Genomic DNA, 22,028 nt, shown 5'->3' on the forward strand with positions numbered 1-22,028 from the left:
GTGTTAAATACAGCTTGACTACTGTGGTTTCAGTCACCATCAAATGATTCCTTTATCAGTTCTTTTTAATGAATCAGAATCACACAGAACAACTCATGTTGACTCATGAGTGATTTGTTTTAGTGAATTTAACCAGTGGGGTCTGATTCATGAACTGTTTTGAACTGGTTCTTTTTAGTGAATAAAAAATTACTGTGCAGCCAGCGTAGTCTGAATTAGGAACACTTGCATATGAGCCAGTTCTTTTTAGTGACAATGTGACTGATTTGCAAACTCTTTTAAGACAGTTCTTGTGAGTGAATCAAAAAACACTGTGTCCTATGTATGAACAATTGCCTGTTCATTCATTGAATCAATTAATGAATCATTCAAAAATACATTTTATAGACTTTTTACTTTCTGGAGCTTCCTATTTCTGGTGTTTGTAAAAAAAAAAAAAAAAAAAAAAAAGTTAGGAGAGAGAGAAATGTTCATGAGTTCACAATTTTATGATAATTTTACACATTTACAACACTGAAATATGTCCAAATGAATCAATTCGATAGTCTGCTCTAAACTGGCTTTTTATTTATATTTTTTAGAAGATTATGAAGCTCTCTGAACTTCTTGAACCCTTTGCTTACTTTTGTGTTTAAGTAGATTGATCAAAAGTTGTAGCACAATATTGTTAGCAGCTTTAGAACCAACCCCAAATGTGTCTGGGCAGGTTTTCCTTCATGAATATGAGTTCATTCACTTCAGGAAAGATGGTAAAAAAATATATGCTAATTGTAAATGGATGAACTCTGTCACCTGACACAACTGCTTCAAATAAACATAAAAGAGAACTGAAAGTTCCATAGGAAAAACACTTTATTGAAAAACATGTTCAGTTTGTAACAGACTGGTGGAATGTGTGCCATTTCATTTCTAGGACTTTATAAGGTTGCGCGTCCTGACCAGATCTTACTGCGAGAGAAGGATGGGCGCATGGGCCATCAGGGAAACGGTAGTTACAGAAAGATAACAGGAAATGGAGAAGTTGGGGAAAAACTCAAACGATAATACTGAGGTTGCGTACAAACTGGGTCGAAAAGAAAAATCCAACAGAAAAAAGCAAAAACAAAGAACTAATTAAATAAATATCTATGGTACACACGTATGGCACAAATATGCAGCAAGCAGTCAGTTTGGCAATTCTCTATCTCATTTTCATTTTTAAACCAGATCACCATGGGAACAGTGCAAAAGGGTTGAGTGGGAGGGGTCTGACGAGTGCTAGCTAAAATACATTGCAAAAAATTCCAATTCTATACAAAACATCTTACTTAAGAGTTTATAAAAAACGATTTATTGGGTTTGTCTTCAATATATACACAAGTTATTTACCAAAAAAATTAGTATGCTCTCTTTTAACTGAAGTGATTCATGTTTTTTTTTTTCCTTTTTTTCGTAACTTTTTTTTTTATTTGCTAGAAATGTGAGAATAAGGCTATCGTAACAACCGGGGATCCATGTACAATACAAACAATAACGTATTTACAGCCTCTCACCTACAGATGTACGGTGCAAAAACTAGAGTCCCGTGAACTCAGGGTGACCATACAAGCAAGGCATTTTACAATGGCCCGAAGACACTTCTCCCTGCGCTTCGCAAACCTTCCGCCCACATCGGTGCAACATCTTACGCTACTAGTTGAGGCTTACCGCTCCTAAAATGTTACAGGAAAGTTTGCAAGCTGCTTTCCGGAACAGTGTCTTCGGATTCGAAGAAACTAAAGAGATTGTCATATTTAGCCCATATGGGACAGCAACTGAACTGCAATATGTTTGTAGTTTTTGTAGTATGTGTGTGTCTTCTAAAGTTTAAAACAACTGCTCAGTCTTCAAGATGTATGTGTGTAAGAGTTCATGTTTCACAGTTTACCTCGAACCTACAACACAAAGTAAAAAATCAAATAATAATAACACACCGGGGTTGTAGTGTTTTTGTATGCTGTATTGTTTCATTTAATTTTCAGTGGTTAAGAACACTTTTCCATAGGTGAACGTATATCATCTTTTTTTTTTTTTCTCAATTGTTATAAAAATAAATAAAAATTGCATATTTGCAGATTTTGTGGCCTCTTACAGAGGCACAAAGCTCCGATCACACAAGGCTTGGCTTCTCAGTGAGATTCAAGAACCTCCATGAACAAGTTAAACAAAATGGATGAACAGTTAATGTGCGACTATGGCGCTCCACAGTCAGTTTGTGGACATTTTCAACTCTCAAAACGATTTTGATTTTAACGTAAGAAACAAATGGAGATAACTGTCATTGCTCACCAAGGGTTTCGTATGAATGACGACAAAAAATTCCAGTTCCAAAATCCTGTGGGTTGTGGGATACTCTGGCCTCTGCTCGGTGACTTCCTCTCTAAAACGCATGCTAGGTCCACTTGTGACCTCCATCGATCATAATGTGTTTTCTTTCCCCCTCCAGAAATGTCCCACAATCTGAGCCTGAAAGATCCCATTTCATGCAATTTACTACATTTAGCCTGCGCTCGTTCTCATCTGGTATGCTCGCTAACCCACGTCTACTGCTCTCCTTCCAGATTAAGGGGCCTAATTTCAACCCAGAGCACATCTGAGCTTCATCAACAGAGACAGGCAGGCCGGAGAAGTTGGTTTAGCCAGGACTCTGTTAGACGTGCCCTTCCTTTGGTCCGTTTCTGGCCCTTCCCTCTCATTCCTTTAGGCTATTTTAAAACCCAACATGCTGTTTTCCCTGAGGGCTCCTTCCAAAGCCGCCCCTTCCCTGGCCATGAGCGCATGTGCTTTTAGTACGGCTGTGTGTGTGTTTGTGGTCCAAACGCAGCTATTCGTGTAGGGATCGATGGAAAAAAGCAAATAGCGAGATGGAGACATATCTGTTAACGAAAAGGAAAACTTGAATCTTGCATAATGTGCAGATTCGCCATAAATTATTCATATTCTTGCTGTTTCACACTGAGCTTTCTGTGCGCTAGCATAAATAAAGTCTACCTGCACTTTTTCAAACCGTTTTCATCTAGCGCTAAACAAATCCATAAACAATTGCTAATGAAATATTTTTTTTTATTTCAACTAAACAATTAGATTTTGACGTCCCTGTGCTTTTGAGCAAAAAAGTAGAGCACCAGTTCCTCTTCCACAATCTGCACTGGCCACTGGTGAGGGAGAATGTGTGTGTGTCAGTGTGTGATGGCAGAAATACTAGAAAAACAGGAACTTTCGCAGCGACGTGCCTGGGGAAGGCGGCCATTTTGTGTCAAAAATGACAGATTTTGCTAATAAGCCTTGAGTGATTCGCTCGCTGCTCTCTTTCTTAATGCGTTTTCTTGAGTTTGTACTCCATGTGGGAAAAGTGGTGAGGCTTTCAAAGTGCTGCTAAAGTGTTCAAGTGGGTCCTCCACCTTCCCAGCAGGCAACAGGACAGCAACTGTACCAAATATCGACGTTCTTCCCTTCCTTCTATCTCTCTGTGTGTCTTATTTTTCCAGCCCTGGCAGCAGACGTATACGAAATGAAATGTGTGTATGTGTCTTCCACGCTACTACACAGCACATAAACCAGCACAAAAGGACCTCTATGACGATACCTATTAGTCTTCTACCAAACAAATCTGCAATTGGACTGCACTGGGAATGACAGAAAGAAATGTAAGTAAGACGCATGACCATACAAAAAGACTTCAAGTAAACATCGTGAGTCATTTTGTAGAGGTGAGCAAATGAGGAGAGTTAACGTAAATGAAAACAGTACGAGTGAACGTGCAAAAACAGATGAAGTCCATTCAAATGTCCAACAGTAGGCTCCTGAGAGCTTCCCGCTTCATTGATAAATCCCCTTCCTGTAGCTCTGGCCAATAGGCTGCATTCACTTCCTGTTTCAAGATGGATCAGCCAATCAGCCAAGCTGAATAAACAGCTCAAGTTCATATTTCTTGCTGTGTGATACTGTCACGTCACTTCTCCATCTCCGTGTGTTGTGTCTATAAGGGAGATGATGTAGTAGAAAAAAGAGGAAGAATCATTATCTTGACCTCTCTTTTCACGGCCACCCTCTCAACCCCCCTCTCCCCCGCTCGTCTGATTCACACACGCTCCCTCGTACACACTATAATATCTGTTATAGTGCACGTCAATCTCCAGAAGGGTTTCTGTTTTCTTTTTTGTCCTTTTTTTGATTAGTTTGTTTCGTTTTTGCAGGTGCAAGAGCAGCGAATCAGGAGTGTCACTCCACCATCAGCAACATCTATACTGAGAGTAATAATCAGGAATATTATAAAATAAACAAGAACAGCAAAAAAATAAGAGGGGGTAGGACGAGGGTGAGCTCAGGCATCAATGCCGCCCTCGAGGGGGTCATCGAGGGGCATGTGGGGGTTAGAGTTAAAACGTCCGAAAAAAGCGTGTCCGTTTTCACACTTTATAATAGATGTTTGCTGGGCTTTGGGGCGGCATTTCCTGTACGATGTAAACGGGGTGTCCGTAATCGCCGCTCACTTTCTCGTAATGCGGGCAGAAGACGCTGTCAGCAGTCCGCAGCGGGATGATGATGTCGCTAGGCTCCGAGCCGTTGTTGTTGCCGCCGCTGCCGCCCCTCTTGGGCGTGGCTAATGTACTGAGTGACAGCGTGGTTGCGTGCTGAGGCGAGTGTTTGCGATGGCGTCGGCGATACTTCAGCAGGAGGACTACCAGCATGATGATGATGATGATGACAATGACGCTGGCTGAGGCGATGCAGGCAAACAGGGCGACCTCTGAACCGATGACCGATGATGATTTATTTCCATCTCCCTTCTCTTCACCTTGATGAGCTGCGTCTATGTGAAAAAAAAAAAAACTATTAGCAACTAGTATAAAGTACTGTTCACATTGAAAAACTATAACAATTCATGATAACTACAATAGTTTAACATTGGTATAGTGGGGTGCGATATGACGGTTTTTGATCATGCCTGATTAAATTGTCTCCACGATCTGTTGTGGGTGTTCTTGACAGTTGTTATGAGGCTTTTGTTTTCATAGTGTTCATCGATAGTGTACCGATATCGGAATTATATCGTATCGACCAGAATTCGAAAAATATATTGTGATGTAAATTTTAGCCATATCGTGTAGCCCTACTTAAAAGGCTATGTTTTTAAATTAGCTAAATTAGTTTAGCTGTACTGCTTAGACAACTTTCAAAATAGTGAGTCCAACATGACAAGGAATTGTGATAAAATACTATTCTTGAAAATATAATAAAAAATCGATATGATATGATATTTTTGCCATATCACCCACCCCTACATTGATCTAAATGTTAATATATAATTATAGTTATCGGTTTTTAGGCTTTCAGACTAGAATGGAAATGGCATACTCATGAGCAATTAAAAGATGCCTTGGCCTATTTTATGTATGGTGTAATAAATTTACATGTATTTAATTAGCATGCGCCTTTATCTAAAGCAACTTCCAAAGGGGAGAAAATGCAAGCGATTGATCATAAAAGAGCCGACGGTATTAGCAGTACCATGAAAACAAATTTCAAAAAGAAACCAAATACAAATCTTGAGTAATATCATAAGTGCTGTAGAGAAAAGAAAGATAATTTTTAAAAAGAAGTGCCTTTATCTAAATTATTTAAATTAATTAGTTTTGTGCTTCTGAGAACCGTCAATTTTTAGTACTGTCAAAAATGTGTATTAGGATAGATAACGTCCATGGTTGTGGAAAGCTGTGGACAGAGTGACCTCACACAGCTTTGGACTCCAGTGAGTTTGTCTGGCGGAACAGAAGAGCTGCTAACGCTCACACTCAGGCTGTTTTACAAGTGGATTATTGTACCTAAGACACTCCACTCAAATTACTTTGATGTCCATATGCTTCTACGTAGAAGTTGAATTCTACAACGAATACGTCTGTCTTGCTCTGTCACATTAACGTTTGCTTGTCAGAAGGATTTTATGCGAACGAATCAGTGTGCATGTCGTTGTGACAGAGGACTGGTACTTGCTCAGCAAAAAAGGGATTAAAAAGCAGACGGAATGATGAATCAGTGAGTGTCCCTTTACAGGTGTGTGAGGTGATAAAGTGTGTGACGTACCCGGCTTGTCAAGTACTTCATTCGATTTGGTGTCCTTGCCCCCTACATCGGGGTGTTTGGGAGGGTAACTGGTTGGGTATTCTTTGGGGGAAATGGGATCGGAGGGGTCTGCAAAACATAGATAAGAAACACATTCATCACTCTGATATATGCACGCATTTTCATGTGGAGAGCTATTACTTTCACGCTGCTAAGCGAAATAAAAGTTTGCGTTTGTGACTGATAGGGACCATGAGAGTGTGTATGTGTGTGTGTATGCGTGTGTGTGTTCGTCATTAAAACACAAGCAGGCATGATTAATCTAGTGACCTTCAGCTTGTGTCTGTATATTCATGAGAGAGCGAGAAATTCAGTCGCTTGTGTTGATGGGTGTGGCCTATGGTAATTACTACAGATGTCACTGGTGAGATGATTTATGAATAATCATCATTAATTACAGCGCAGGGTCTGCAGCAGGTTCGAAGGGCTTAGCTATTGATCTACACCCTATTAGACACCCACATACGCACATGACAGTGAAACGATTACTCACTTTGTCCAACCTTCATGATGATTTTCATCGACTTGGTTTTACACACTCCTCCTTCCTGATTATCCAGCCCTTCCATCGTTCCATTAGATGTAGCTGAAACACAATGCCAAAAACAAGAACTTTAGCAACATGATATCAACATGTGAGTTGCTATTATATATGCAAACCCATAACTGAGATTACTCAAAGCTATCTAGATGACGTAACTGCGTTATATGAATATTCATGTAGACAAGTTTCAGTGTAGAACCTTCATAAATCATGTAACCAAACTTGTATTTGCCATTTAGGAACCTGATTTTTTTGTTTGTTTGTTTGTTTTGGTGTTGAAAGATGAAATGGTCAGGAGGACCCCTGCTGAAAGTGAGCCTTTGCTCTTTAACAATTCAATAGGAAATAAGAAGGATTAAAGGAATAATAAAAAGCTGATTTACTTCACCAGCGAGGCAAAGGCCTCCAGCACCAGTAGTGCTTGTTAATAATTTAGCGAATAAGGCACGGAGAGAGAGCGCTATTAATGAATGTGAGGTTTGGAGCATGTTTAAGAGCGTGTAACACTTTAGCCACAGCAGATGTTTGTCGAGAAACAAGTGAACGAGAGGAAAACAGACTAAATAATAAATAAAAAAAATACCATCCCTCTCTTTTTTTGAGTACATGTTGGACTGGCTTAAAAAATAAAGTGAGGAAAATGGTAACACTTTAACATAAGGAACAATTTTCACAATTAACTAGTTGCTAACTAACATTGCCTATTATTATCATATTGTCTGTTTATTGATGCTCATAAAACACAACTTCTGCATGAGCATATTCTACATCCCCAATCCTACCCAAAACCTAAACTAAACAACTACCTTACTAACTATTAATAAGCAGCAAATAAGTAATTTTATTGAGACAAAAGTTGTAGTTTATGGTTAGTTAATAGCGAGAATAGGACATTAAAATAGTGTGACAAAGAAAATTAGAAAACTTTTCTTGCAGTTCGACTTTACAATAAAATTAATTTGAACTTAATTAAGCCATTTGATGTCATTATCTGGTGCTAAACAAACTATCAGCAGTATTCTGGCCACTGGTCCCACGTGTCCCATGTGGGCTTTTAACCGAACAATGCAGCTATGCCATGTGCGTGTGTGTGCGTGTGTATCCACACCCGGCAGGCTTGCGGTCTATTGGGTCAGTAACACAGAGCTAACGAGCTGCCAAGGGCTTAATGTCTGGTCAGCGTCCAGAACAATGTGGCCTGCATTCAGAGAGAGAGAAAGAGACGAGGGAGGGCGGTGATGTTGGAGTCTATGAGGCGCCTGTCCCCCCATCATCACTTTTTTTTTCGATGCTGCCGAGGATGGAGTGTGAGGGAGTTATGTGTGTGCCATGTGACGGATCCGTCTGATTCTACTTTCTTCTTGTTAGGACTGCAGCATGACACCATCTGACTCTCTCTCTTGCCTTTTTAACCTGTGGCTTTGTAGTGCTGAGAAGAACACAAGCACATTACATGCAAAGCTCCTTAAAAGCTTGCGTTCCTTTCATAAATCTGGCAAATAAGCCTAAACACGCATGCATTAAAACAAACAAATAATCACATGATGATTTCACATTCCAGGTCAACAGTCACATGACACAACATTCGGTTCATTTAGTTTAAGTTTAAGTGATGAATTGAGCAGAATACAAAGAGACTTTTTTTTAAAGCACTTCTTCATAGATGAGTTTAAGTGAAAGAATGTTTGACTTTGAACTGACAGACCGGCTGGCAAAGAGTATTTCTGTGTAGGACAGGTTTGGCCTACATTGTGAAGGCCAAATTTCCCCAGGAAAGCCTGAAACCTACTTTGTGGAGAGCAGTGAGAGGGCTCCATGAAGTTAAAAAAAAGATGAATAAATATGCTAAATACTTTAACTTAAAAATAAGGCAGTTAAATAAAAATAAAAATAAAATCATTAGAGTATTATAAAACAATAGAGGTCACTGGAAAGTGCCCACTGTATTGTTCATATAGTTCAATAACTAAAAACCTCCCTTTGGCACCGTCCTCAGTAAAAAAAAAAAAAAAAAAGATTAATAAATATAATATTACTAAAATATAATATTCTAAAATGGAAAAGGTTTTCTTTTAGTGGTATAATTAGGGTTTGGGTTAGTCTGCAGTATTTTTGTACATATGTGATAGACTAGGTTATGACCCCAGCTAGATAAATGTGTCTGTGTGCTACACGAGGACACCAAACTCAATACTGACACCAATACCTGTTCGGTGAAACCCTATCAAGCTCAAACAGACTGCGAGGTATGTAAAGTCCTGCCATGACAAAAGGGCAACCAGTGGGACAGGACTGGAAAACGACACCATGCAGCAGGCGCTAAATGCTTAGAAATGTTGCATAGTATTACACTGAAACATCAAATGATTTTTATAATAATAATAATTAAAAGCAATGATTGAATGGCATAGCTATTTGAATGTAAATGTGAGTTGTGATGATGAGCTGTGGCTGTTGTTGTGGAGTTTGACCTGATCAACATGGCGTCAGGGTCACAGAGTGGTGAACAGCTCTCAGGCCAATAATGAGAGCTGACACACAACAATACACACACACACACAAACATTGCACATCTAGTCTAATAAGATATGGCACGGCACCTCGAAAAGCCCTGACAACCAAAGCCAAACAACATGTCTCTCTCTTTCTATCTCTCTTTCAAAGTCAGCAATGCTTCATTGGCATGATTATTAACGTTTATCATATTGATAAAGCATATGAAAAATAGAAACTACAACAAATAAAATACAAATAAAAAAAGGAAAGAAATTAAGGTTTAAAGTAAAATACAATGGAAATGAATTTCAACTCTTTCTATGATTTACTGGTGTAAATCACTTATCACTTATCACTAATAAATGTTCATCGTCGTTGGTGTCTGAAGACATGCTCGCCCTCAGGCAATCGCATGCTGTTGCATTACATAACTAGTTGCTAAGGGGCATTGTTTTCATTTTTCATCATCTGTCAGTAAGGGGAGGTCTGAAAAAAAAATATTAATTCAGAGAATGTGAAAATGTCTTTCTCTGAACCTGCAACTGCAACACGTGTTAAATGTTTCTGCCAATCTCAGGAAACACACGACTTTGAAGAATAACCAGTCATAGACTCCGTCCGAATTCAAAATGATGAAACAATAATTAAAACTGTGGATGTAAACCAGTTACATTCAGCATTTTAAGTACTACTTGCTTTTTTGTTACCAATTAACCATTATTCTATTCTTAAGGCAGAAAATTTCTGAATGCATCTTTAAGATTTACATAGATGTAGATTGTCTCTGCTTCATTCATTTGATTTAATGTTTCTGCAGATTGTATTCTTTTTTATGAAACATTCTTGCTCTCTCTCTCTCTCTCTCTCTCTCTCTCTCTCTCTCGTGCCATATTTAGATCATGTATCTCTCTTCTGGATCCCGGCTCGAGGGCAGTCTGTCAGACCAGATCACATCAAGCTCATATTCACACACAATCATATCAGAGTCATCCGAATCAGGCTGCATATGAACAATAGAAGAGCCTTTTGAAAGTTTGGCCAGCACACACCAGGCCTCAACAATAAACCAATAAAGTTGAACAATGACCCAGGAGAAGTTATTCTAATATGTGATTTGGTGCTAAAAAAATAAATAAAAATAAAAAATAAGAAAAAATATATATAGGGAGGAAGGAAGCCCTTTAATGTCTAATGAACAATATGTAAATAATTTTCTGAAACATATTAAAATATGAAATATTTAGCTGTTTATCGTATTTATGTGAAAATGTTGTCAGGCCAAGTAAAATCTATACGACTGGCCTAAAGAAAAAATCCTGATTTGTTGAGTCCTGCGTCACTGTTGACGTTTGGCTTGCTGAACACGTTTATAAGGGACTGAAATCATCTGATTGGTTTCTAAGCAGATCCAATTGATAAAGACAGAGTGATTAAACTGAGCTATTAGGATTAAACTTTTTAATGAATGACTTATCGAATAAACCCCCCCAACCACACACAGCAGTCATACGTCTCTGCACTTCACAACTCCACACAGCTGTACACCAGGGCAATTATCATCTACAATGCAGCAAAATGAACCCATTTCTCTTTCTCCACCTCCCTTTTCTATCTTTTATTTTTCTCTCCACAAATTAGAGTGGCTTAAGAGAAACGAAGAGGGAGCAAAATAAAGGAGGAGAGAATTTCCAGAACTGCAAAATTGGATTTTCTCCTTATGCTGGAAGTGAACTCTCATTGTGAGCGAGAGCGAGAGAACGGCTCAGGGCTGGGCAATGAGATTGACGCTGTGTATCAAAGCAGTCTCTGTGTGTGTGTGTGTGTGTGTGTGTGTGTGTGTGTGTGTGTGTGTGTGTGTGTGTCCGCCTTACTCCATTCGGTAGATCCCTGCGTTCCTCTTCCACCCCACCCGCTGTTTATACAGCTTGCTTTGAGCCTGAATTGCAAGTTCTGAGGCCAGGTGAGCTGTTATTGTTCTCGCAAATGTGAAAATTCAACCCACATGCAAAACCAAGCCATAGAAAATGAATACGAGAACTCATTATTGTTTGTGTACATACGCGTTCATGGTCAAATGCCACACACAAACAGAAACTTTCCGTCTCTGTAACTCTGAACTAACAAGCATTTCAGCCGACATAAACAAACGCTAGCAAATGTGGTATAAATGTGTTATTATTTGCACCACGACTCACTAAAACATTGCTAATGTAGTTCACCACGCAACGTCAACATTTCCCGATACTTAAAACCACATAAACAAACCCAAGAAAACGTAATTGACCAGAACGGTGATGCAAGCATGGTTTACAGATATCCTCTGTCATACTCACAGATAATGTAGTAGTCTTTCCCCCTGAAGAACTCCAGGCCCCAAAGGTTTGGGCTGAACTCCTGGAATTTGAGGGTGAATTTGACGTCCTGGTCCGGTTTGACACAGTTGAGTAGAGGCGTATCTGCCTTTGTGACCTGACAGGACTTCAGCTGTTCCAGAGGAACCATATAGAGTTTATAATACTCCACTCCTTCTGTTGAGCCGCCCTCCATGCGTGGGCAAACTATGTCCATCTTATCCCCGATCTGTGGATACAGCACCAGACCCTGTCCTGGCACGAACCTTTGAGAGAAAGACAAGAGGCAAAGAGAGAGTGAGACACATCATAGATGATGAATCATATCCAAACCGCTCTCAGGATCAAAAATATGCTGGATTTTGAAGCATAGTGTTAATCAATAATTGAAAAAGGAAGCGATCAATTATTAAGCACCGATTATAAAGGATAAAATGGGTTCTAAAGAATTATCTGGATCATAAAAACGTAGGAGAATAAGTGAAACGATCCTAAACTGTATGTGCGAGTGTTTTTAAGTTGCTTCATGAGAAACCAGAAAAGAAAATGGAGCAGCTAGATTGAGACAAAGGTGTTGACTCGCTGCTCATACTTAAGAATAAAGGCAAATGGTCTCTCTGATGCCAAGCGCTGTGAAAAGAAAATGATGTCATGAGAAATAAGGAGGAAAAGCGCAGAAGCTCACATCAGGCGACGCTCCCAGCCATCCGCCTCGAGGGACTAAAACAGGAGTTGCTGGGAAAAGTGCTCTGCTGTGTGTGCGTGCGTTTGACGTGCAGCGGGGTAGCTGTCAGGACTATCTGTGCGACAGATCTAGCCACGCAAATCCTCTCGAGCCGAACACTGGATCGCTATCTCACTCGTGTCTTATCGCTATGCAAGCTTATTTGAAAAGCCAAGAACATTTGCTCGCATTTGTGTGCAGTGTGTTTGAATATTTGCCATGGGATCGTTCAATAGAAGAGGGCGAGACTCGTAAATTCCCAGAGTAAAACATGTTCACACCTTAAAAGTGTATACACACACCTACAAAACCACAAATCTGCTCCGTTTTCCCAACTAGTAAACTGCTAAACACTTTTTTAGAAGTTTATTTATTTATTTATTTTACAACGATGCTAATGAAGAACTATTCTGGGTTCAGTGGACATATTTTTTGGTATGAAAAACATTTGAATAATCTGAAGAACCTGTTTTCAACTATAAAGGATCTTTTGTGCATTGGAAACATTCTGTGGATGTTAAAGGTTATTCATGAAGCTATTAATACCAGTAAAGATTATTTACTTTCAACACGTGTGTGTGTATATATATATATATATATATATATATATATATATATATATATATATATATCATATCACATGCTAATTCTATTAACCTCTATTTAATGAGTAAATACAATAGAGCAGTTAAATGGAGAGACAGGGCAAATGCAGCATATTAGTTGTTATATACATTGCTGCAGCCCACAGTCAGTCATTATCCTAAACCACAGGGCATGCAAGGTCACCCCGCAGCCCATACACACGCATTCTACTGTTAAAAGGGTGCTTTACGTGTCTGTATTTTACAGGAGCTGCTGTTAAAACAGTCTAGTTTTAGTTTTGAGTAGAAAGCGGGATGTAAAAGTGTGTGGGGGGGTGTAGTTGAACAAATAAAGCCAGAGGTCACACTCATGTTTGTAAATGGCTTTAATCCTTGTCTAAAAGACACAATTTAACCCCCCAACCTTAGCCTTGGTGATTCTCCCAGTGGTCGTAAATATTCTGGGACATGTGAATGTGAAAAAGAAAAGAATGACAGAATAAGGGTTTGCACACGTTTAACACAGACCGCTCATTCTGCTAACAAGACTGCAGCTGCACACAGAGAAGCCATTAAGTCGAAAAAGGCGCACGTCTGTGTAAAAGCGAACGGTCAGGACATGTGCAGTACATCTAAGACGACACGGCTGTGCCACTCGAGGACGTTTCTCCATAATTTTATTTGTGATCTACATTTTTTCCCTCGTATATCTCGGTTTTTTATACTCACAAAGCATCTGTTTTATCTTTTCTCTTTGTCTTCTTCCCACTGACTCATTCATTTGTACTCAGGCTGAAATATTCATTTTTGGCAGCCTTTCTAAAAGCCCTTCAAAATGAAGCCATTTAAATAAACTTGCTCATAGACAATAAAGCAAGACAAAAGAGAAACTCACTAACAGCGGTTAATGAGTAGAAGACTTTCAGGACTCGCTCTGGCAACTAAGGCACGATATAAACGATAAAACTGAAGCTGAGAAACAGGTGGAGTGGATGGATGTCAAAGAGTAAAGGATAAGACATCTGTTTTGTTTTTGTTTTTGCTACTGCCCCTTTCATTTTTCTTTTTTCTTAGGGGTCAAAAATACGGATTCATCTGCTTAAACTAAAACAAACACGTGTTCCTGATAAACTATATCTAAAAACAATTCCCCATTGTTTTCATATATCTCGCTTTCTTCAAATGGAGCTTTTGCATAAGAATCTTTGTCCATTAGCTTTGCTCTTTCTCTCTTTTTCCGTGTTAATCTCTAGTTGTGTGGGCCGAGCTGTGACACAGTGACAGCAGTAGACTAATCCCGCCCCGATAGGAACACAGCGCTTTAACCCTAACATCTGAAACAAAACTGGGCGACGGACGCATACAGGCTGTTTGACTTACAATCATCAGACCAATATGGAGATTTATTGGGCATAGAAAGACATAGACAAGAAGCACAGGACAAAAGAAATCAACAGACATCTCACGGTTTAAAAACTCCATCATGTTTTGCAACCGAGACCTGCCTCGGGTGAGAGGCCAAATCGACCAGACAGGCGCCTTATCCCTTTGTCACCCTATATCCCTTCATTCTTTCCTGTTTTCCTCGTCTATTCAATCCATAATCCCAAAAGACCCCGTCTGCTCTCTCCTCACATTTTAAAGCGACACAAATGCAATTTAACAATCTACTTGTGTGACTAGATTTCACACTTTTCCCTCAGCCCCTTTCCTCTCTCCCAGTGGCAAAACAATCCCACCCATCTGCTAATATGACAAAATTTGGAAAATGGTTAACTCAACATCTAAATCATAACAGGCTTTCGCTAGCAGTCTATCATGAAGTTTCTGCACCCCTAAATGCAGAAGGGGGGAAGGGGTAGTTATTATTCATGGCCCACTCGGCCCTGGTTCATCCATGCTGTATCTGCATGTGTATGAAGCCATGGATGTGCCCCAGTCAGAACCCTGCTAAGCGATGTAATCTCCTAATGAAGAGAGGGGGGAACCTCCTTTGACTGAAAACGTGTAGAGCAGACTGCTTTTGTTTCTCCACCTCCGACAAAATGGATTGCCAGAAGGAATAAGAAAGAGAGGGAGAGAGAAAGTCTTTACATGCCTGACGCATCAGAGGTAAAGCAGTGGAGGGGTAAAAAGTACTGCGCACTGGATTGACACATTTTTGCAACGGGAAAATAAAACAGCCGTCATGCACATCCACTCGCTCAGAGATTGAGTTTTATGGTTGTCTCATGTGCAGAAGGCCAGGGAGTACAGTACAGATTTTAAGCACACCCCTCCTATTATGCAGCACTGATACATTAGATGAAGTGCTAGTCACAAACATTATACCTATGGGATTGCTCTGTAATCTTCAGATTAGATAACAGTTGTTGTTTTTGTTTGAGTATTTGTGTTTCTGAAATGAAGATGGAGTCGATATAGGAGACGTGAGTCAGGTTCTCCTCAGTTCATCTATAACTGAAAAATAAATTCATACCATGAAACAATTGAATGCAGAAAATAAAAAGAGAAAGCAAGAAAGAAAGAAAGCAAACGAATGAAAGACTCCTGCCATGTCCCAGCGTTTTGCTCTGTTTATCTTGTCAGGTGGTAAAAATGCAGTCGCCAACGCTAACAATCAGTGCCATCACCATTTAGTCCTGTGCTACAAAGAACTATAGGTTGAACTGCCCCGACAGAACGGCAGGAATGTGCGCAGTAATTCCATGGAACGCCGGCTTGCCTGGAGAATGGGGCCTGCATATTTACAGTGACACATAATAGAGAGATGCGCCGCTGGAGGTCACTTCATGGTCGCTTTGGGTCTTCATCAATGAAGATGTCACAATAGATATCGATATGGTGGTGACACGTCACATTCAGTGTCTAAGTTATTTACACAATGAATGAACTAAAATAATTGCAAAGTACGCCACAAAAACTTAATTACATACTAAATACAATTATGCAGTACTTACATATATAATTATCCAGAAACATAATCTTTAGTGTAAAGTGTAATGAACATGGCACGTTTAGAACTGTGGCAAACTGTGAATAGTCTAGAATACTCTTACGCTTAAAGAATTTCCATGATTGTTCAAAATTTGATATTTTAGCAATCATTAGACTGATTTCCATTTGTATGCCAAGAACTAGGCTGTTCTTTGAATTAACAGAATTTTACTCTACAAAAGCGCTTCATGCTATATTTGGGGGAATATAAATATTTAATTTAAACTGTAAAATGTATATTCACTATAATAGACATGGCCACAACTTTTCCATGACTTTTCATCAGTCATCCACGTCAATTAAAATGCCATATTGCAATGTAGTTAAAACATTAGTCATTTTAATTGTTCAAGTTCCCTAAAGACTATTTTTTTTAAAAGGGACTATCTTACAGGAACAATGTAAAAGTAGGTTAAGTGGAGTGGGCCAGTGGTCACGAGCACATTCAGCAAAATTGAATCCCTCAATGCAACACGTCATCTTCTTCATTTTGTCCCCTCACGGCAGAATTTCAGCTAGAACGAATAGTCGCCTCTTTCTTAATAGTACATCCATACTAGCTGATCTATTTTCTCTTTCAAGATAATTTAGACCCAACATAATTTGGATTTTTTATTTATTTATTTATTTATTTTTATTGATAGGCCTATTTCGCTTTGCGCTTCTAAATAAATAAATAAATAAGCTCTGTAAAGTAGACCGACGATCCACTTAACAACTCAATCCCAGCGCATCATATGCAGAGCAAAGCCTTTTAGATCAGTTACACTCTTATTAATGAACGTGCTTGAGGACGCTCGCGCACACTGCCAGAAGACTAAAGATAGCCGCTCTTTTACCTGTGTGCGCTAAAGACCCTAATTATCAACACGGGACACCTGTTATTTGGTCTATTCATGCTGCCCCTTGCCCTGTACATGCAGGGGTAAAAGAAGAGAAGTCTTTCTCTATAAAAATGGGCCGAGAGCGAAAGCTGAATGCTCTACGAAGCACTCGAGACTCCCGCGCGGGGCACGAGACCCCTCGGATTTCAGCATTATTTGATGTTTCGATGTTTTAATGCATGATTCAGCGCTGATGTGCTACGCATGTGCTCATCTTGACATTTTTATCACTGACTTCAAAGTCACTGAGGGGGGAAAAAGCTTTCAGCAGAAAATGTTAAGGGAAATATACACGTATTTACGCAAAAGGGTTTCGTAAAGTCTGAAAATAATACATTAGAAATAAATAAATAAATAAATAGCTTATACCACGACCTGGATAAATAATGAAAACAACAACAATAATAAAGATAGTTTGTGGAAAACTGTTTGAGTATGATTTTAAATCAGATAGCGATGGTCAAAATTACACAAACATTTTCTGAGGTGAAGGACTTGGGGCCTAGGCCGTCCAATAAAATATTACGTTATGCCTCAGCTGGACATTTAACCAACACTTCAACAATGAATGTGTGTCTATATTAACACGAAAGGTCACTCTTTTGACTACCCTTAATTGTTTTGTGGAAATTATTTTGTGTCGTGAAACAGATCACATCACAGTGAGTAAAAATCCTTTCAAGATTTATGACCTGAGGTCCTGTGGGGCCATTCAAAACTATTATCATTTATTTTTCATTCTGCCTCAAATTTACAAGTTAGCACGGGGGAATTATTAATTACTGTAAAATGCGACTAATTATTCTATATATTTTATATTAACATTCTAAACCCCTTTGAGTGGAAACAACGCGTCTCGCCTCAGCTCGATGATCCACATCACCTGATATTAATTTTCATTTTCAGAAGAACGCCTTTACATTGTACAAAGCCATTTATCCTGCTTTACCGTACTCAATTTTACCTACCCTTCCAGGGTCTGAACATTGCTCTAATGGGCTGAGAGAGAGAGAGTTAGTGATGGAGCTTACTTGGTGTTCGTCGTGTTCCAGTATATGGAGTCCAGGATGAGCGCGCGGGACAGGTTCACCTTGCACGCGATGAATAGAACTCCAAAGTAATATCTCCACAGAGAGTCGCCCATGGTCCGTTACGACCGTTAAGGTCAAATTCCGTTCCGCGGGAATTTCTAATTATAAAAAAGAAAGCGTCTTGTTGGAGTGCGTCTTGTGACAATCCACAATCAATAACCCTGTTCCAGGAGAAAAAGTAAAGAAAAAAAAATAATAATAAAAAAGAAAAAGAAATGCTGAATAGGAGCCCGGTTAGAAGTGAACCATCCCGAAGGGAAAAGCTGCTCCTCTATTAGTCCTGCTCAAGATGAGAGAGAACAGCACCGCGGACAGCAGGCAGTTTCTCATTCGGTAAAATATAAGACTGAGTGGAGCACTCTCCTACCAACCGGCCGTGGGGAGCACGTACATTCCTCAGAGGAAGGCGACCCGTGTCGTCGCCGCCGAAGTGCTCGATGTCCGCTGAGACATGAAGTTAATCCCCCCGGTGTGGATCATAAACCAAGCAGGAACCAATCCAAATGCGAGGTATTCCGTTCAGGCGGTCAAACGAGGGGAAAAACCACCGGAGTTCCACAAAAAAAGAATGAGGCAGTTTGGAAAAGATGGGCAAGAATGACTTAATTGCAGCCTATTGGATGAAGCAAATAAGAATGACTAATGACTGAAAATAAAAACAAAATGAATCGATGAAGTCAAATGAAAGTTCTCATGGGTCGCTGTGGAACCCTCAACAGTAGCAGAGAACAGCTGCGGTTCGAGCCCTGCAGGTCCGGACTGAACTGCCGTGTGCGCGTGAATCGCGGGACTCTGCTCAGTTCTCTGCGCGAGGCTCTACTGCAAGTAGCTGCGAGCGTCTACAACACGGAATATTTGTCAGAGCGAGTTTTTTCGCTGACTCCTCCCACCTGCTCTCTCATTGGACAGGTATCCGTGGAGATAAACCTGTCAATCAAGCGGTCGCCTGGCGACTGGTCGAGCAATGGGAGAAGAATATATCGGACTTCAGGTCGCCAACCCAGATTTGAGTTCTGAAAGGATTAATAACATTTCTGCATTTCAAAGACAACTCGGGATAGATTGTGTATAACCGCAGCTGATACAAAAACTACACCGAAAAACAGCAAACTGTACTAATAAGTACATAATTTAGGCTACATGCATCCTAATCATGTCATGTTACTTTTTTCTGTTTGTTATATTTTATAATGTCATTGTTAATTTAAATAATGAATTATCGCCATGTTCCACTTCATGCACAAAGGTCGATTTCAAGTCCCACAAGTCTCAACAATCTTAAAATAAAGGCGTTTATTTAGGTTGAGGTCGACAGCTGAATGCGTGAGGGATTCATTTAGCAGTCAACAGCGCCCACTAGCGGCCAACTAAATGCGTAAGTACATCTGACTACACCTCTTACATTAATGTATGATTTTTAAAAAAAGGTTCATTATAACAATTAATCACTATTTTTGTATTTTACACTGACAAAATGTCCAATCATGAATTTTATTTAATTTAATTCAGAGTATCCATATAGTGACATAGCCTACATTACTTATAAAGCATCATAAGAGTGCATTACTCATAGTAAAGTTGATGCAGTTCAGTTTTACTTGTCATGCATTTGTAGAATGCAGTAGGCTACTGTTATCACAAACGCACCAATTTAAGTATTTAAGTAAGAATAATAGTACACTATATTAGGCTATAGGCTAAACAGTCAAAACAAGCCTAACTACTAAAAAAAGTACAAATATGTAGCTAATATAGTATGTTTTATTTTATATATTATATCATGCTATCTTATAATATTATATTATGTAGGCTACAGACTGTTTAACTATATAGTTATGGAGAAGTAAACCACTTGATTAAATGTATTTTCGACATGTCTGGCCTTAATAAGGAAGCATAGGCGTCTAAAACTAAATTAGGACGCAAGTGAAGAAAAAGCCGGCTTGAAAAGCGTTCACACTTTTCAAGGGCTGTAATTGAATCAGCGTTCATTTACTGTTATCGTTGTGTATTGCTCTGCTGGTTTATGAGACCATCAAACGTGCAGATTCCACATCGAAGCGATAATTAACACACATGCTGAATACACAGGCGGAATGATTGCTGTGCATTAATGAAGCGGTTTATTAACGTTTTACATCAAAGAAGCGCCGTTTGCCTGATTACGAAGTCTATTTATCTATGCATCTATTGGGTTAGATTAGAAATTTGTTGTTTTGTGCTACATAAAGACATATTTTGTCAAAGCACTAAATTGCAAGTGCAAAATTAAAGAGGCAATCTTTATAACTGTTTTTCAAGCACCACTTACAAAGAGCTCCAAAGGTAATCAATTATTTACTTTATGCAATGGTATTGTGTTTCTGAGAATGCTCCCACACTACCAAACAAAAGTAAACAATAGGACGAGTTAAAACAATTCAAGAAGAAGTCATGTCAGCGGGAAAACAAGGAAACAGCAATTTCCTGAACTATCTTAAAAATAACCAACACAGATAGTCTCCTGGTAAAGAAGTAATCGTGCAATTTTTAGCATATACTCTTTCTTGAATGCTCCATTAGAATGTTAGAACAAATATAGACTAGCTAGCTACTCATTTTAACAAGTTTTATAAATTAACAATAATCTTAATCCACGTGCACTTGAATAGCCTGTACATTATAAAACGAGCAATTAAAGTGAAACAAACTATTTTATCAAGCTTCTTTATTTAGAACATTTTTTTAGTTCTGAAATATATTTAAAAGTGACCCGTTTGCACTATCAGTTTAAACATTTTATGATTCCCAAACTAAATGTTCCTCCGTAAATGAAAAACAAACACCGTTTAACACATTCAAGATAAACTCTGAGCAACTTCTCATCTCTTTGAAATCACAGGGTCGGATCGATGTTTATTCAGTTGCACGCGAATAAGCTCACGGCCCGTGGTTCCCTCGGAGCGTGATCAAACACAGTAGGTTACACTTACGAGAAAACACACCTGCTGGCTTTCCTACACTCGCAAACAACAGCAAAGAATGCGCATTTTCGGCCAAACTTTACGCATCGCTTCTGAACGGATCATAACAGCCGTTGTAACTTCAGCCTGGCGCTGAAACTGTAGCTACTCATGTCAGTAAAGAATAGTGGAGTTGAGCGCGCGCAGGGCTCGCAGAGTCTCGGCGTTACAGCAGTCAGTCGTTCATCAGTGCCGCATTGTTAAAGCTGACACTGACTAATACACACGCTAGACTGCATCATGCGGGCTCGTCGAAAAAATCGCACGTCTGTGACAGAAGAGTTTGCCAACATTTCCATTAGCTTCCCACACAGGCCACCCGAGAACCTGAGGCAGCGACCAGAAGTAACCTCGCGCTGAGGAATCCCAAATAAAACCGAAAGGCAGATTAGGTTATAAGGGTTACAGTCAATTCAGTTACTGGGTCCTTTACCGAAATAGGTTGGAAAATGTGATTTTAAAATTAAATGCTTTACGATTTTATATATTCTACGAGATCAAAAAGTGTTATTAAATAATACTGTGACATTAAACTAAATGTATACTATATTAATGTATTTGTTGGGATTTAACTTTTAAAAAGAAAAGACAAATAACTTATAAATATAATCATTTGCTCTCTGTACAACAGTTAAAAGCTGTCCATTATTAACCATAAAGTATGATAAAATTATTTAAAAAATAAAATAACTTGTTCTTGAAGAATTGAATGGTGTTATTCTAATATAAGTTTTTATTTTTTTATCTTAATTAAAAGGAATTAATGGTAATGGTTCAGCATCTGTTCATGACAAACACAAAAGACACCCTTTTTCATTGAATGACCTCACTAGACCTTTTTTAATGAGGGCAGTTTCTTGGGAAATATATATATATATATATTGCTCTACAAATCCTCTAACACTCATTCTGCACTTCAGATGTTTTGTAAAACAGTTATATTAATTTATTTTTCTTGAATTAGAATCCTGCAAAATCTAAACTTAAAGTGACTATAAAACTGCAAAGATGGTAGTTTTATTTTTTTAAGCTTCGATTTTACTGTAATTGTCTTACAAAATAACAAATGACTGGTTTGTTGCAGAATACATACAGAATTAAAACAATCAAGTTAAGCAAGAGCACGGTTACAAATTCTCAGAAGAGGACACTGAGGCTCTAAACAGACTCCTTTGTGGTTTGCAGAGTGCCCAAAAAACATGATTCAGGCAATG

General features: G+C 39.0%; 1 protein-coding gene across 1 annotated transcript; it reads right to left on the reverse strand.

Moving 5' to 3' along the window:
* Positions 1–834: 834 nt before the first annotated feature.
* efnb2a (ephrin-B2a) lies at positions 835–18,646 on the reverse strand. The gene is made up of 5 exons (XM_052566244.1): positions 17,753–18,646; positions 11,515–11,798; positions 6,635–6,727; positions 6,103–6,210; positions 835–4,831 (listed from the first exon to the last, which is right to left on the reverse strand). The coding sequence occupies exons 1-5, from the start codon at positions 17,863–17,865 to the stop codon at positions 4,428–4,430; spliced, it is 1,002 nt and encodes a 333-aa protein (XP_052422204.1). The 5' UTR covers positions 17,866–18,646; the 3' UTR covers positions 835–4,427.
* Between the last annotated feature and the right edge of the window lie 3,382 nt (positions 18,647–22,028).

Source organism: Carassius gibelio, chromosome B9 (assembly GCF_023724105.1).
Source record: "Carassius gibelio isolate Cgi1373 ecotype wild population from Czech Republic chromosome B9, carGib1.2-hapl.c, whole genome shotgun sequence".
NCBI lineage: Eukaryota > Metazoa > Chordata > Actinopteri > Cypriniformes > Cyprinidae > Carassius > Carassius gibelio.